The sequence below is a fragment of the Sitophilus oryzae genome, unplaced genomic scaffold, assembly GCF_002938485.1.
Source record: "Sitophilus oryzae breed Bouriz unplaced genomic scaffold, Soryzae_2.0 scaffold_808_pilon_pilon, whole genome shotgun sequence".
Lineage (NCBI taxonomy): Eukaryota > Metazoa > Arthropoda > Insecta > Coleoptera > Curculionidae > Sitophilus > Sitophilus oryzae.
Genome location: NW_022147426.1, coordinates 1,756,803 through 1,775,777, shown reverse-complemented (window position 1 = coordinate 1,775,777; position 18,975 = coordinate 1,756,803). Strand labels below are relative to the sequence as shown.

Sequence of the window (18,975 nt, the reverse complement as noted above, 5' to 3'; positions counted from 1 at the left end):
TTATTTCATTCATAATAAAAATATTTAAATAAATATAAGAAGAATAAGTAAGTAGCTATTTACCTTCGCCTCTTTTTAATTAGCATAGGCGCACTTCAGTTTTTAACCAATTTAATTGGTTAAAAACTGAAGTACGCCTATGCTAACCAAAAAAGCAAAGATAAATAATGATCTACTGTCCATAGAGATATAACACGTACGGGGTGAGTGAGGTTATGCTAATATAACTGTCTGGATTTTGGCCCGATGCTTCGTGCGCTTTGGGAGAGATTTCAAAGTTTTATGGTTTAGAAAGGAATATTTTCAATAGTATACGACGTGAGCCTCATAACATATATGAATTTATAAGAAGTATAGAGGCAATAAAAGTCGTATATCATATATAACTTTAAGAATGTTTCTAATATTGCCAGATAACTTTAGTCAAATATATCTATATGTCGCAGGCGGATCGAATACTCGGCATTTTGCAAAAATACTACATTTTTGAATTTTGGAATTTTTACAAAAAGCCTACCTGTTTTCAGTCGCTTTGCAAAATGCCTAATGAAGACTAGTTGTACAAAACATTTTACGCCGGATTGGTATAACCCGTATAACTAACCTAAATTTATCCAATGACATTTCTTGAACTTCTCTTTCAAAATTTGGAAATAATGGCACAAAAAGTGATAATGCTGTTATAACTGAAGAAAGGGGGACTTGGTAGAGGAAGAAAGGATTTATTCCTATTTTTTTCAAAGTTAATCCATCGCTTATTCTAGAAAGATAAAACAGTAATCCAGAGATTTATTCCGGCATCAAACTTTAAGCATTAATTAACAGAGGAAAAAAACTGAGCTAATCGGCACCCCTCCAAAAAAAGGACAAAAAAACATAAAACTCGCAAATAAGCGAGGTGGCAAATACCGAAACAGACTGAGATAGAAAAAAGAAGAGTAACGCTTCGGGAAAGCCGGAAAACGGGAAATAACGGTCCCCCGATCGGCCATCTGCCGGGAAATTTATGACTTTTTTACGGAAAATTCGGAAAAGCGTTTATTTCGTTTCGTTTTGCTCGGTCCGGGGCAACGAAGGGTGAAATTGAGATCTTCCAGGATAGATTTTTTATCAAATTATAAAAAAAGATGTAGCTACAATGGTACAAAAAAGCCGACATTTCAATATTTTCACGTATTTTAAAATTTTGTTTTTTGTTTTTATTTTTTTCCATAACGAGTTACGTTTTAAAAAATATTCAGAAATTATTATTTAAAGGAATTTACTACGAGTAGAAAAAATATTTTGCCGGGTTGGCGTTGGTTTCTATGTAATTTGACAAATAAATAAAGCTGTCTCTTCAGTTGTCAGTTTTGAGTCAATATTTTTTAATTCTCTTTCGTGTCGATTGCTGATTGAATTGGAGCCAGAAATGGCTCAAAACAAAATAAGTAAATTACCAACAGATATTCAGGCTAAGGCGACCAACGCCATATCCAAACTACTTTCTTTAAATCCCGAATAACTTATGAAAAGGAATACAAAAATTTTCAAAAATGGAAGCCATTAAAAAACGTGCGAGAAGAAATAAAGTTTTTAACCTATCCTCGCTGTTAAAGTATTATTTAATCTACAAAGTACTATTTTATCTACTATTTTTGATAGATATAAGGCAATTTTAACAGTTGCTATTCAAAAAAAATAATATAAACACTATTTTGATAGAAATACCGCCAGTTCTTCATTCAAAATTCTCCTACAGCTTCCAATTTTATTATTTACCAAACTTCTACCGTTCAGAACGGCTTAAGTCAACTCCCCCTCCCCCCACACGCGTCCACGGCCTTTGTCTCGTAGTAGTTGCAAAACAGCATCACTAATCATAATTTAGCGTCTCACGGGATAAATAAATAAAATTTAATCGATCCCCCCGAGGTGAATGGGGAGAGGCGTTGGGACGAATCTCGTTACTTAGCGAAGCATGGGGTAAAACGGGGGAAGCTAAGTTGGCTGTGGAATAGAAAGGAAAAGGAAACAACAATGCCTGAGGGTGATAAAAAGTACAATAAAAAATTTTGAACAAATCTTTTCCAAAAATCTTGCACATGCCAAATTGCCTATATAATGCCAAAAAAAGGCATTTATCCGTTAAGGTTAAGGTTTGAATGTTTAAAATCTTTAATTTTTGAGATATTTAAATTTGCATGCTACAGTATAATAAATTATTAACACCCTGTACTGTACTTTTCAGAATTAATTCTTATGCTGAGTTTCAAGGTAGATAAATAAACTTTACTGAAAAATGGTACTGGTTCCTTAAATTTATACAGGGCTATCAAAAGTTGCTGATCCATTTTAAGAATATATTATATATAAAAACTTCGTTATTTCAAATGCAACAGCCTGTATTTTTTTTTAAAATAAATCGAAGCAGATTCAAATGCTCTTTCAAACTACATTAGGAGTTCCTATACTTATCTAGCTCAAATTTTGAATAAAAAGCGCGAGCAGGATCAGGAGCAATGTGGACGAATGTTAATAACAAACAGGAAACTTCGTTATTTCTTACTCTGAGGCATCCACCCTTTCATTTAAGATAAGAGCATTGCAGCCTGCTTCGAAGAAAGGGTAGACCTCCTTTATTAAAAGTACAAGTTTAAAATCGCAGAATAATGTAAATTAATGGGCGAGCAAGGTGCAATTATTTAGAGAAGATAAGCTGTTATTTGTATATCAGATTAATGTCATATAATCGAGGGTTTGAACAGCATTTAAAAGGATTAAATGTATATTGTTTGAGGATTTAATGTGACTATTATTTTGTACATTGGATTAGGTACTTAGGTTTTATGGATTTCATGTAAGTTTGGACATTTATGTTCGTATATGTTTTACGGGATTAAAAAATACCTATAATTTCTTTTTAATTTATTTTGTAAACAAAATTTAAATTTTAACTATAGATTTTAACAATAAATTTTTTGTTGCTCTGATTGTTATGTTCAAACCAATCAAGAAAACTACACATAATAAGTTTCTAAAGCTGATTTTCCATTGTAATGAAAAGGTTATCAGAATTTAGAGATATAAAATCTTTGAGAAAAAATATAAATCCTTTAATTCTATAAAAAAAGTAAACATCAAAAATCTATCAAATTACAAGCATAAGAGGGCGTCAAAATTAATAAATTTGCCACACTGGCTAAACAACTATCGGCGGTATTGTTAGTGTATACAAAAATACCGTCATCTAGCGGTATGATACTTCTATATCTGTAAATGGCGGTGGAAAATTGAATTAAGTTGTCGTTGACGGCCGGCGGTATGAACTTAATCTGGTAGATAAATACCGTCCAACGGCGGCATACTGTGATTTATTAAAAAATTTAACACACTGACTAAACAACCGTCGGCAGTATTGTTAGTGCATAGAAAAATACCGTCATCCGGCGGTATGATATTTCTATATCTGTAAATGCTGGTGGAAAATTGAATTAATTTGTCGATGACGGCGGTATGAACTTAAACTGGTAGATAAATGCCGTCCAACGGCGGCATACTGTGATTTATTAAAAAAATTAACACACTGACTAAACAACCGTCGGCGGTATTGTTAGTGCATAGAAAAATACCGTCATCCGGCGGTATGATATTTCTATATCTGTAAATGCTGGTGGAAAATTGAATTAATTTGTCGTTGACGGCCGGCGGTATGAACCTAATCTGGTAGATAAATACCGTCCAACGGCGGCATACTGTGATTTATTAAAAAATTTAACACACTGACTAAACAACCGTCGGCAGTATTGTTAGTGAATAGAAAAATACCGTCATCCGGCGGTATGATATTTCTATATCTGTAAATGCTGGTGGAAAATTGAATTAATTTGTCGTTGACGGCGGTATGAACTTAAACTGGTAGATAAATGCCGTCCAACGGCGGCATACTGTGATTTATTAAAAAAATTAACACACTGACTAAACAACCGTCGGCGGTATTGTTAGTGCATAGAAAAATACCGTCATCCGGCGGTATGATATTTCTATATCTGTAAATGCTGGTGGAAAATTGAATTAATTTGTCGTTGACGGCCGGCGGTATGAACTTAATCTGGTAGATAAATACCGTCCAACGGCGGCATACTGTGATTTATTAAAAAATTTAACACACTGACTAAACAACCGTCGGCAGTATTGTTAGTGCATAGAAAAATACCGTCATCCGGCGGTATGATATTTCTATATCTGTAAATGCTGGTGGAAAATTGAATTAATTTGTCGTTGACGGCCGGCGGTATGAACTTAATCTGGTAGATAAATACCATCCAACGGCGGCATACTGTGATTTATTAAAAAATTTAACACACTGTCTAAACAACCGTCGGCAGTATTGTTAGTGCATAGAAAAATACCGTCATCCGGCGGTATGATATTTCTATATCTGTAAATGCTGGTGGAAAATTGAATTAATTTGTCGTTGACGGCGGTATGAACTTAAACTGGTAGATAAATGCCGTCCAACGGCGGCATACTGTGATTTATTAAAAAAATTAACACACTGACTAAACAACCGTCGGCGGTATTGTTAGTGCATAGAAAAATACCGTCATCCGGCGGTATGATATTTCTATATCTGTAAATGCTGGTGGAAAATTGAATTAATTTGTCGTTGACGGCGGTATGAACTTAATCTGGTAGATAAATACCGTCCAACGGCGGTATAGTGTGATTTATAAATAAATTTAACACACTGGCGGTATTGTTAGTGTATACAAAAATACCGTCATCCGGCGGTATGATATTTCTATATCTGTAAATGTTGCTGGAAAATTTAATTAATTTGTCGTTGACGGCGGTATAAACTTAACCTGATAGTTCTATGCCGGCGGCAAATTGTGATTCATCAAATAATTGTACCGATCTACTATTCCTTAAAATATTTACACTTATTTAAGGGACATCCTATATATTTTAAGGAAATACAAGTGCTTATTGACTCAAAACTATTAAATTTTTTTACCATTATTGTTATTTTATAATTTATTACTTTTATATTACTTTTAGCAAATTTAGTATTCTTTAGTAAATTATTGTTAAAACCTTCTCATTGATTTTTTTTTCTGTGCACTTGGAAATTTAAAATGTAGGGCATTCAATTTTAAAACCATAAAATATCATAGAATATGTAATTATTTATATACTTATTTGTATTGCTTATAAATAAAATCCATTTGACATTTATTTACATTGCAAAATTTTATAAAAGCTATATAAACAAGGCTATAAGTAATATTCGTAAGAGCACTTGTGCTAAATTGTTTTTAATCACATTACTATTAAAATTTCTTCGCAGTTCTGTTATAAATTACTGATAGCAACCTTACAGCTGTGTATGTCAACAATGTCAATTGTTACCTGAATAGAAACATATGTTTATTTATTTATTTTTACAGACATAATTTGCCTTGTTTATTTGATTAGAAAATTGCAATTCCAATTCGTTTATATCAGGGACTCATTCAATATTGCCAATATATTTATTTCATCAACAATAAATTAGCGTTAACAAACAAGTAATGGGAAATATACAGGGTGTAAAAAATAAGGTACCAAATTTCAGTGGATGATAGTACAGATAAAGATTAAAGAAACTATTTAAAAAAACAATTTTTTAAACAGAAAGCATCCTGATGTAGTTACAGCCCTTCAGTTGAAACATATCTTGTAATTTTTTAGATCATATCCGGTATGTAACTATATTAATAATTGATATAATAGAATATCTCATGATTTCGCTAATACTACAACCCATCTTGACAAAATGGTGAATGCGCTCTTGAAAACAACTACAAATATACGAATAAACTTCGGCCGACTTGGTGCATCGTAGGCCTGCAAAGCCGAGCGGTAATACTGGTTGCCTACCTGTTCGGCGTCATCTCTTGCTGTTGGCGCGCTTTAGTTGCCTGCTTGTGGCGCGAGAGGGCGAAAAAGAGCGCCAAAATCGCCTTCAGCTTGCCATCGCGTAGCTCTTGGGCCGATATGCCCTCGATTCCTTGGATGTGCTGAGCGTGGAGTGTGGCCAAACATAAATTTATATTGTCCAACTGGAAAGAAAGAAAAACAATGAGTTAGTCTCGTCTAATTTCTGTAATACTTCCAGAAATAACATACAGTATGTACCCGGATTGTCTTTAGAAGAGGAAACACTTTTTTATTATTGATATTTTGAGAAAAATACATTCTTATAAGTATTCCAAAAAAATCAAAACGCGTTTCTATAGCAATATAATTTCATCTTGCTTCTTTGATAATTTGTTATTGGTAGAATTTTAATTAAAGTCATATTTCTCCTGTTTTTTTAATCTTCTATTTTAAAATGCTAAAAAAGCATAAAATTTATTTAGTTCACGCTACGAGTTAAGCCATTTTTAAGTTAATTTTTTTTTAAATTTAAGTTAAGTTAGTTAATTTTTAATTAAGTAAGTTAATTTTTTCATTATAAATTTTTAATTGAATGAAAAAAAAAATTAATTATAGTAAAAAAAAATCAAATATCATTATATTTTTACACACATAAAGGGAAATAAAAACATTTCAAGAATCTTAATTTAATCTGTTATTCTTTTTTTGCCGCTATTAAAATTTGTATATTGTTGTATTGGTTCCTGTAATAACCTTCTATGACTTGCGATTATTTTTCTCATTTCTAGATATCTACTGGTCTTTGTATATTTTTTAAGAATTTTACATGGTAGCCCATGTTAAAAGAAATATTAGTGAAATATATTATATGTGGGATGAATAAAATTATACAGGGTGTCCCAGAAATAAGTGCAAGTATTTTAAGAGGTGGTAGATCTCGATAAAAGAAACATATTTTCTCTTTATCGTTTTTCAAATAAGTTCAAAATAGCGGAGTTATTTTACATTGAAAATTTCCCAAAAAAATTATTTTTTGCCAAAATTTTGAGAACCATTGGATCTTTTCTGGATTTTCTTTCTTGTAAATTTAATCTACTACCTATGTTGCCATATTATCAAGAAATTATGTTTTTTAACAAAAAAAACTTCCAAAATTTTTTTCAAAAAAATTCGAATTTTCAATTTTTTTTTTCGCGAAAAAACCTCATAGGCGTGTTTCTGGGGGTGAACTATACTACCAGTTAAAATACTTGCAGTTATTTCTGGGACACCCTGTATATACCTTTTTTAAAAATTTAATGACAGCATAAAAATTATAAATGATTTAGATTTTTGCTTTAAAAATCTTATTACTTTTATTCTTCTGTATATTGCTGAATTCAAAAAAATTTCTCCTTTTCAAACTTAGATGAATAGTACAAAAAATAGACAAACTATACTGTACTGTGTCTCATTTTCGTGTGTTTTACGGGTTATATTATCTTTTATGGGTAGAGATACAAAGATGCGGATTTCACATTAATGTGCTACAAAATTGCAAGAAGATAGTATTATAAATAAATTGGTCAAAATTGAAAAAAAAAATTGGTCAAGTGCGAGTCGGACTCGAGCACAAAGGGTTCCGTACCATTCATTATCTATACATTAGATACTATATGCGATAAACTTTTTTTCCGATTTAGTTGAAATTTTGAATGCACGTATAAGTAATTTAAAAAAATGAAGAAACTCATTACTAAAAATTGTATTAATCAATAATAAATATGTAAAAAGTAAAAATAAATATGTAAAAATTAAAAAAAAAACGATTAAAAAAAAGTCGCCTAGGATTCGAACCTGCTTTCTACGGCTCCAACGTCATAGCAGCGGAAAGTCCTAACGCTTTAACCACGCGGCCACCGAGGACTTGAAAGATTCTATGTAAAATTCTTACTTAAAAGATAATATTTAGTGAAAGTACTTTTTTATTTATAAACATTTATTTAATTCTGTTTTAAGTATTTGTTCTTATAGCAGCAACATAGGTACATTATCTGTAAAAATTTCAACTGTCTAACTATAACGGTTCATAAGATAGACCTTTGTAGCGGACGGACGGACAGCGAAGTCTTAGTAATCCTCCAAGGTCCACTCACACTTTTTTGAGTAAAATTGGGGTTCCCGTTTTTACCCTTTGGGTACGGAACCCTAAAAAAATCTTTACACACCAAACATATTTGATTTGGTTTAATACAAATAATACATCTAAAACACATGTTTTTTTAACAAAACATTTAAAACATAACAACCCTGTATGTAACGAACCAAAAAACTGTCCAAAATTCAAAACGTTTAACTCTTTTCCATATTTTTTTGGTGCAAAACCGTTTTACTTTTAAAACGACCCCAGTTAAGAAGCAGACCGTCTCGTCTGGTCGCAGATCGGAAAATTATGCAACTGACAAAAAAATGCAATCGTTTCGGCTGTTACGCAATAAGTCGATCTTCTCCTTATGCAAATGCCAATTGGGCGGCGGATTAAGGTAAGCGGCAGAGTCGTAATTTTTTCGAAACATTTTTTCGAAACTCGAATGTGCTTTAAAACGATCGATGCGTACGAGTTTCGAAAACATTCCACGTCGTTTTAATTTGTGTTTTTTCACGTAACTCTTTCGGTGACGAATCGACTGTACCGAGAAGTACAAACGTACGGTGTTTTTCAAACGGTGTGGGAATTAGAATTGTCTTAAGTCGGGTCCAGACCAAGCAGACAAAACAAGCGACAAGACAGAAACATTCATGTTTTACGACAAACTAGCGACAAATTCAATACATTTCTGCACATTTTTGTCTCATTTTTGTTTTGTTTCCAAATTCGAAGATTTTTGAATGTCCCGTCTCGAGTCGGTAAAGTTCAAAGAGCCTCTGTTTTGTCGTGTATTTTACGACAAGTTGTCGCATGTCGGCGCAGTGTGGATGTCGTGCATTGCCAAAAGTAGGAAACTAATGGAATCACACAAATTTAGTACTGCTGGTACTGCTATACACACACCGGAAAAATCTAGGGATATCATTTTATTAAAGTTAAAAATAAATGTTTTGAATAAACAACCACATATTTGTAGGCCGATTCTTTCTACTTCGATTGAAACGAAGTAGTCACACTAGTTATTTCTAAATTTGGGATATTTGCAGAAGTGTTTGTGCATTTTTTGTCAAATGTATGAAAAGCACCTAAGAATTTAACCTGTACTAGCTATGTTTTTATGATAACTGGCCAGAATTCATTCAAATAACTCTGTTTAGTATTAAACGACATTATGGAGCATAGACATCTTAACAGAGACAAAATGTTAAGGACCATGGGTATGCTCGAAGCTGGAATGCGCCAAATCGACGTAACTAGAGCATTAAATACAACGCAAAGTGTAATATCGCGATTAAGTGCACGCTACCGTGAAAGTAGTGATGTTGGTGAAAGGCACACAGGGCGACATCGCATTACTACCTCTCAGCAAGATCATTTTTTACAATTAAATGCTCGACGCCGGCCGACTCTTACCGCACCAGAGCTTAGTTTAATTCTCCAGGAAACACATAATGTAACCGTTAGTCCTGACACTGTTCGCAATAGATTAAGAGAGGTCAACTTAAGAAGCAGACACCCCTGGAGAGCTCAACCCTTAACGAGAGGAAATCGAGAGGTACGATATTTGTGGGCTCAAGATCATGTTCAGTGGTCGAATGAACAATGGGCCAATGTTCTCTTCACGGATGAGCCACGCTTTGGAATTCATCCGGATTCGAAAAGGCTTGAGTATGGAGAAAACCGGGAAATCTTATTCGGTTGGATCATGTTCAGGAAATGCACCCTTATCAAGGGGGAACAGTTATGGTCTGGGGAGGAGTCCAGTCCAGGCCGAAAAACCGATCTCGTTTTTCTTGAAAGGTTTCTAATAGGAATCACAGATCGTGATTTAATTCTTGAGCCTGTCGTGTTACCATATGCCAATGATTTTGGGAGAAACTTCATTTTCATGCATGACAATGCACGGCCTCATACAGCCAGAGTGGTAAGTAAGTTTATCAATGCTCATCAATTAAACATCTTACCCTGGCCGGCACAATCTTCTGACCTCAACCCCATCGAGCACGTATTGGACGCGGTCCAAAGAAGAATTTTGAGAATGGGTATGCCTCGTGAAACTCGTAGGGATCTGGTTCGGGCCGTGAATGCAGTGTGGCAGGCTGTACCTTAAGAAGAGATTGACAACCTGATCAGAAGCATGGAGAGACGATGTAGGGCTGAAATGAACAGTAGAGGAGGCCATACCCTTTATTAAGTAAAAAATTTTTATCTTTTTTTTTTAATTCACAGTTTAGAATAAAAAAAAATTGTGTATTTTTCTGAGTTGAATAAATATCGATATAAATTTTGAAATTTCGGTAAATTTCGCATTTTTATTTCCAATACGTCCTGTAAACTATTTGTTTATTTTAATTTTATTATATCAGAAATGCAAATAATAAAATTACTGACGATGGCTGGATAAAATTGTAATATCCCTAGACTTTCCGGTGTGTGTATTTATCTTCTTTCTGGTAGAAAGACCACATGATTAATAAAACTGATTCGCATATACCGAACCTTTGTTGTACTTTGTTTGTTCTCGCGGTATAGACACTTTGTCTCAAATTTGTCTTGTCTGAATTTCTCATTTTTGTCACAGGTTTGTCTTGTTTTTGTTTCAAAATCGTATCGATTTGGTCTGGACCCGGCATTAGATCATTTGTCGTTGAGTGTTATATCTGAGGTCTTTTAAATGCCTAATGATGCTTCAATTTGACGATACATATGTGGATCTTCTTGGATCATTTGATATAGTGCTTCATTGCTGAAAAAGAAATCAACTCAGCAAAGTATTCTTGTTAAGACAACTGTTTTTGAAAGTTACCATAATATTATAGTTATTTTGTATACAAGACGATAAAATTGTATTTTATCGTCGACCAAGAAGATTAATTCACGAGCGATGATATCGCGAGTGAATTAATTTCGGGAGACGATAATGCAATTTTATCGTCGTGTATAAAACAATATTTTTTCCACAGCGAGTTACGTTTTAAAAAATATTCAGAAATTATTATTTCAAGGAATTTATTACGAGTAGAAAAAATATTGTGCTGGGTTGGCGTTGGTTTCTATGTAATTTGACAAATAAACAAAGCTGTCTCTTTAGTTGTCAGTTTTGAGTCAATATTTTTTAATTCTCTTTCGTGTCGATTGCTGGTTGAATTGGAGCCAGAAATGGCTCAAAGCGAAATAAGTAAATTACCAACAGATATTCAGGCTGAGGCGACAAATGCCATATCCAAACTACTTCCATTTAAATCCCGAATAACTTATGAAAAGGAATACAAACATTTTCAAAAATGGAAACAATTAAAAAACGTGCGAGAAGAAATAAAGTTTTTAACCTATCCTCGCTGTTAAAGTATCATTTATTCTACCCTCGCGTTAAAGTACTATTTTATCTACTATTTTTGATAGATATAAGGCAATTTTAACAGTTCCTATGGAAAAAAATAATACATTTTTCCCATATTCAAATAGCTCATATTTTACTGAGCCGCTCTATATACGGCAGGAACTGGTTAAAAACAATCCGGTATCTACTCTGAACGACTTTGAGCACTAATTTTATTACGACATCGGCCGGATTTTATGGGGCCACAAATACGGACGAGGCGTCGCATGTCGAAGCGCCGTTCCGCGGGGGCACGGCCCTAACTTTCGGAGGCTCCTTTGCGAGACGTGCGGCCTAATTTAAATGTCGCTCGCTACCTTTGTCAGAAGGCAAAGTTATGGAGATTATATTCCAGTCGCTTTACGACTGTCTGTAAGGAGAAAAGAAATATAAGTTCCTAAAGCAGAAATGCGAGTTTTGGATCTTGATTCATTTGATTGTTTTAAAAGTAAAGTATGTTAACGTTTCCTTTTTACCCTCAGCATAGAAAAAATATTCGTTATTATCCGATAGTCAAGAAATACAGGGTTGTTCACCACATACGACACGGAGTATTGTAGCTAAACGATTAGATTTTTACAAATTGTAAGTTTTGGGTTGGTTGAAGGACTATTAGAGCTGCAATTTAAAAATATTTTTACAACATACAGAGTGTCCCAAATCTATAAAAAATATCAAAGTTGTATTTTTTTAAATGGAACACCCTGTATATTATTACATTTTTAGTTTCTACGATTAAAATAAAAGGAAATTTGATTAAGGTTTATCACCCTTAAACCTTACCGTTTTTGAAATATTTTCAAATTTGTGAAATTGCAGTAAAAATTTCAAGGCTTCATTTCTCCAAGGGTATCAAAGTTTTTAATACTAAATATTTACTGAAGTTTAAGTATTGATTAGTTATTGTGTTGCAATAATAAAAGTAATACTACTTCGTACAGAGTGTCTAAAAATTTATTTTAAATAATTTCTAGCTTTAAACTGCAATAACTTGTTTAATTTAAATGGAACACCCTGTATATTTTAGGAGAACCAGATGCACAATTTAATTGTCCATCAAATTGTATTATACCATTTTTTACCTATCTCTTCAAGTTTTCGTAGAAAATGCGTTTGCAAATAATTTAGACCTCATTTATCAATATACCCATGGAATATTGACATTTTAGATGGTTTTTAAAACAACAAATGTACAAAATGTACAGGTGCTAAAAATGATAATATTACCAGCCTATTTGTATACAAAAATAAAACTATTTAAATCTTTACAAAAGACTATACCATTAATTAAATATACCACCAGTATTTCCGCCCAAATATTAATTAATTATATATTTAATTGTGTTAGTTAATAAATTATTTTAAATAAATGGGTATTTGGAATCAGAAATCAATATAATAATAAGTTATGAAAATGAACATCTCTGTTGTTATAAATAAGCATTCGTCAAAAAATAAAATAAAATTTTTAAGGTGTTACTTTTTACCACACTGTCTAACATACATACAAAATTCAGTTTTTAGTATTTGGAGCAATTATTATTAATCAATGCAAGCAGCCCATTAATGTAGTTTGAATACTGGAATCATATTAATTGGTCCTTTCTACAAATATTTAAACATTTTTTTTTTATTTTTTAATGACATAAACGAACTATATCGACAATATTGGTATCTGTACCCTTTAAAAATTTGTTACATCTTTAAAAATAATCTAAAATGTCAATATTCCATGGGTATATTGATAATTGAGGTCTAAATTATAAGAAAATGCATTTTCTACGAAAACCTGAAGACATAGGTAAAAAATGATATAATATAGTTTGATAGACAATTAAATTGTGCATCTGATTCTCATAAAATATACAGGGTGTTCCATTTAAATTAAAAAAGTTATTGCCGTTTAAAACTAGTTATTATTTAAAATAAATTTTTAGACACTCTATATAAGATAGTATAATTTTTATTATTGCAACACAAAATTTAGTGAATAGAAATACTTCAATACAATAATTGGTTTTAAAAACTTAAATACGCCTAGAGAAATAAAGCATTATAATTATTACTGTATTTTGACAAAAATCTAAATATTTCAAAAACGGTAAGATTAAAATGCGGTAAACCTTAATCAAATTTACCTTTATTTTAATCGTAGAAACTAAAAATGTAATAATATACAGGGTGTTCCATTTAAAAAAATACAACTTTGATATTTTTTATTTATTTGGTACACTCTGTATCTTGTAAAGATATTTTTAAATTGTAGCTTTAATAGTCCTTCAACGAACCCAAAACTTACAATTTGCAAAAATTAAATAGTTTAGCTACAATACTCCGCGTCGTATATGATGAACAACCCTGTATAAGAAGAAGCGCCATCAACTCAGTAACCATCAATTGGAACTTGGTCAAAGAATGCTAGGAGAAGCTGAACAAATTAGGCAAAAAAAAATAAATTCCTCTTACTCTGGGGGCCAACACATCAACGGATAGAAGGTAATGAAGAAGCAAACGATCCAGCTAGAAAAGGAGCGAACACTCCACTAACTGGATCAGAATCGTCCTGCTTCCCAACTTAAAGCGGAACTCAAGAATCTGGAAGACTCCATCCGTAACCTGCAATGAGAATCCTCCAAAGGCATAAGACACTCTAAGAAATATTTCAGAATTTACGATCGAGAAAAATCAAAGAGTTTCCTTGATTTAAGTAAGAATTATCTTCGCCCCATGTGTCTCTTCGACCAATGCGTACTACCAGCGATAAAAGAAGGGTAAAAGAATAAAGTATGGTAAAAATAGTAGTGGTAAAAGAATAGAGTGGATACGACAAAAGACTCAGGTAATAGATGTCATTCCACAGAGTTAAATTCCTTAAGACTATGGTGGACAATGGGCAGGACACCTGGCAAGAAGGACAGACAACATATAGACCCCAAAAATTACAGCATGGTACTCACAAGGATCACCTGGCTCACCCCCTTAAGACACCCAATGCATCCAATTTCCTTTTGAGATGTTCCAAGCTCTTGGAGGTTACAATTCTACCAGAGACATTTCACAGACAAAAAAATAAATGTTGTTGAGTACGGCACTGATTCTTGGAAGAATAAATCGGGATTGCCCGTCCGAAGATCTTCCTTCGATCGGCCGTAGTCGATAAGACAGAACAAAATAAAAACCATTCACCAAAATAAAATGGACGGGAGCAAGACACGCGCTGAATTTCGATGTCGAAATCGTGCACGTCAAAACCAATTTATATTTTATATATAAATCGGGATTGAATAATTCATAATTTGTCTCCTTATGGGTACGTGTTTTACGAGATAAAGTATACGAATAAATTCAATAGTTTTTTATCTTAAGTAGTATCAAAACTACAGTGAATATCGAATGGCTACAATATTATAGTTTTAGTTATTTTGATTTTATTTAATGCTTTTTAATCTAAGAACATTACATACATAATAAATATAGCTCTCCTACTCTGAACTATAGATGTTATCCAAGGGATAGACCCTAGCCCCTGGACCAGAACCGTCTGTTTCCTAAGTGGAAACCAATTTAAAGCGGAACTAAGAACCTGGAAGATTCCATCCGTAACCTGGAATGGGAATCCTTCAGTCGGATCCTGGGATAGGAATCCTCTTAGTTGAAGGAGAGTGTGAGACGCTATTTCGACGAAAGTGAATCTCTGAACGCCTCTTTACAAAACCTGATCTAATTCATAAGTTTTCAGTCAAATAACTCCTGTCCTTAGAACATCAAAGACAACTTGACAACATCCTCAACCTGTATCAAGACGTGTTCAGCAACGTCCCTGGAAAAATCTCAGGACCACCAGCGAAAATGCATTTGAAAAATGGTGCTACTCCTATCTTGACCAGTGCTCGAGATATACCAGTTGCTCTCTGTGATGCGTACGCCAAGGAAACTGAGTCAAAATTTCATCAGGCTTCCACAAAAAAGTCGATTATTCAGAGTGGGCGTCAACAACACACGTTGTCGTCAAGAAGAATGGGAAACTGAGAATCACTGGTAATTACAATCCAACACTTAACCCAAGGATCATCATCGAAAAACATCCGATTCCGAAGATCTGTTCATATGAATGCGAGGCACTTCTCTTTTCTGCCACTTGGATGTTACAGAGGCCTACACCCATCTTGAGGTCGATGAAGAGTTCAGCCATGTACTAAAGCTCAATACTCCAACTCATGGTCTTATACAGCCATGGTCTAAGACCTGAAAAATTTTCAGAACCTACGACCGAGAATCAAAGATCAAAGATTTTTCTCGATTTAAGTAAGAGCAATCTTCGGATTGTCACGGGGTTTTTAACAGGACTTTGTCTCCTCAATGAACACCTCAATAGATTGAAGCTAAGAAACCACGGCGAATGCAGATTCTGTGAAGAAAATGATCACAATGGAAAAAAGAACACTTCATCACTCACTGCGCCGAGAGGACCACCATTTGTGCTATAATCTTTGGTACGACTAATATCCAAGATGGAGTATCTCTGTAAAACATCTGTAAAACAATCCCAGATACTGCCTTTAAAATCCATTAGATTTAATTCCGTATAGTACCATTGTTCATGCAATAAAAGCGCAAAAAAGCGGAAAAGCTACCGGTCCCGATAAAATAAACGTTGAAATACTTAAACTCATTGCAGATAACGAAAGCAGAAGTCTAGATTTGGTAACAGCATTATTTAACAAATTATATAGCTCAAGCAAAATACCGTCAGATTGGCTTAAATCAACATTCGTAACCCTGCCAAAGAAACCCAACGCCTCACAATGTGATGACTATCGGATGATAAGTCTTATGTCCCATGTCCTCAAAACCTTTCTTAGAATCATCCACACTCGAATCTACAAGAAGTGCGAAAATCAGATGGACAGCACCCAGTTTGGCTTCAGAAACGGACTCGGAACGCGTGAAGCACTCTTCTCCCTAAATGTAATGACACAGAGGTGTAGAGACATGAATGTGAATGTATTTGTATGCTTCATAGACTATCGTAAGGCGTTCGACTATGTTAATCATCAGAAGATGATCAAAATTCTAAGAACAACCGGAGTTGACGAACATGACCTACGTTTCATATCAGAACTTTATTGGCATGAAACGGCGGTAGTTGAGATGAAGCAGTCAACATCGGAAGATATACAAATCAGACGGCAGGGTTGCGTCTTGTCTCCGCTCCTGTTTAACCTGTACTCGGAGACTATATTTAGAGAAGCACTGGATCGAATCCAGGGCGGAATCAAGTTCATTGAAATCCCAATAAACAATTTCAGATATGCCGATGATACGGTTATAATAGCCAACGATATACAAGAACTGCAAAGCATTATAGATTCCGTAGTCCACTATAGTGAGATGTTTGGACTGCATCTCAATGTCTCCAAGACCAAACTATTGGTCTTTTCTAAGACTCCAATAATGCACACCTGCGTGTCAAGGGACAAACAATCGAACAAGTGACCTCAATAAAGTATTTAGGAGCTAACATCAATAGTCAGTGCGACCCGAAAAGAGAAATATTTTCAAGAATTGAGCAAGCGAGAAAATCTTCGTGAGAATAAAATCATTTTTTACAAGAAAGACCTCAGTGCGGATCTTAGAACTCGAATGGCCAGATGCTACGTCTCTCTGTGTTACTCTATGGATGTGAGAGCTGGACACTGGATTCACAGACCGAGAAGAGAATAGAAGCCTTCGAAATGTATATATACAGACGGATGCTGCGAATCTCATGGGTACAAAGGATCACCAACAATGAAGTACTCCAGCGCATGCAGAAACAAAAAGAGATACTGAACACCATCATGGAAAGAAAAATGCAATACCTGGGTTATGTGATGAGAGGTGGTAGATACGAAATACTGCGCCTCATAATAGAGGGCAAAGTGCAAGGGAAAAGATCAGTAGGAAGACGCCAGAACTCATGGCTAAAAGATTTGAGGAGATGGTTTGAACGCTCGTCTGCGGAAATCTTCCGGGCTGCAGTTTCCAGAGCCACAATTGCCATTTGGATCGCCAACCTTCAGCAGGAGAGGGCGTGATAAGAAGAAGAAGAAGATAGTACCATTATAACAATATAATTAATATTCAAATGCCATTAATTCGTATTAAATAACACAACAAGTATATTTCTCAAACTAAAGAACCCTCCTAAATGATCTTCTCTCATCTTCACCACCCCAAGCTATTAATTTGCTTACTTATTACATGCCTAAACCAATTAGATCTAAAGCTAGTATGAAATCGTATTTCGCCTGTAGCTGATGTAAGTCGTTCCCTTCTTGCTATACGTAGTGAACGTGTACTTCATAATGCTACCATTAAAGTAATTGTTTGAGAATTATGTTATTACAAGCCTTAATTGCGTGCAGTTGTGCGATATAGATTAGTTTCAGAGGTATTTAATAACAATATTGATAGTAATCTTAGTAAATACATATATTATATAACCTCAGATCAAAAAAAAAGGCGTCAAGTAGACTTTCGAATGACAATATCTAATAATAATTGTTGTAAATAAACCAACAACCAAACCAAACCAAACTACAAAAGCAGTTCTATAGATTTTGATTCTTTTTTAGTTCCTGAGTGGTAAATTCAATACTGAGTTTTACACCAAGCTTTCCTTTAAACCCATTTTATCCTAAACCAGAAATATTAACCGCTCTGGAAAAATAAACAGGTACCTAGGTGACAAACAAAATTGAAACATAATTATTTTCTTTACAATGGCTTAATTTAAAATGTAATTAACTCCATCCCTGGGCTAATAATTAATAACCGCACGACGCGACGCGTCGTTCTTCCCCCATTTCAATTATCCTTAGGTGTAAATTCTGAATATTCCTAATTTCAAACTGAGGGCTCTCGTTATACACCAACCGTACGTAACAATACCAATACCACCTTAAAAACTGAAGCTGCAGCCGTGTGAATCCCCGTGAATGCCTGTGTCTTTGGTACATTAGCAAAAAAGTGCCTGTGAACTTAACCTCGCTTGGTATTCACTATGAAAATTTCACACCAACTTGTGTGATTTTTTTTCCTTTGACAACCAGCACAAACAAGATTTGGGCATTATTTGTTTTTATTTCAGAGTAATCATCAATTCGGAGCTGGTCAGAGAATGTCTGGAGAAGCTGAACAAATTAGGTAAAGAAAATAAAGTCCTCGTACTCTGGGTGCCTGTTCACCAAGGGATAGAAGGCAATGAAGAAGCAAATGATCTAGCTAAAAAAATAGCGAACACTCCACTAACTGGACCAGAACCGTTCTGTTTTCCAAGCGGGAACCAAGTGAAAGCGGATTTCTAGAACCTGAAACTCCAGAAGACTCCAAGAACCTGGAATGGGAATCCTCAATCGGTCTAGAACACTCGAAGAAATTTCTTAGAACTTACTACCGAAAAAGCAAGGATTTTCCTTGATTTAAGTAAGAACGATCTTCGAATTGTCACGGGGTTTCTAACAGGACACTGTCTCCTCAACGAACACCTCAGTAGGCTGAAGCTGAGAAACAACGGCGAATG

The 18,975-nt window shown here is 34.2% G+C and overlaps 1 protein-coding gene across 3 annotated transcripts in view; it reads right to left on the bottom strand.

Annotated features, from left to right (window-relative positions):
* The window catches only part of LOC115888857 (protein sickie), a 388,604-nt gene that overhangs the window by 186,965 nt on the left and 182,664 nt on the right, over window positions 1–18,975 (bottom strand). For all 3 annotated transcript variants that reach the window (XM_030908721.1, XM_030908722.1, XM_030908723.1), the window contains one exon: window positions 5,905–6,086. In XM_030908721.1, coding sequence (XP_030764581.1) covers window positions 5,905–6,086 — 182 coding nt within the window. The remainder of the gene's footprint in view (window positions 1–5,904; window positions 6,087–18,975) is intronic.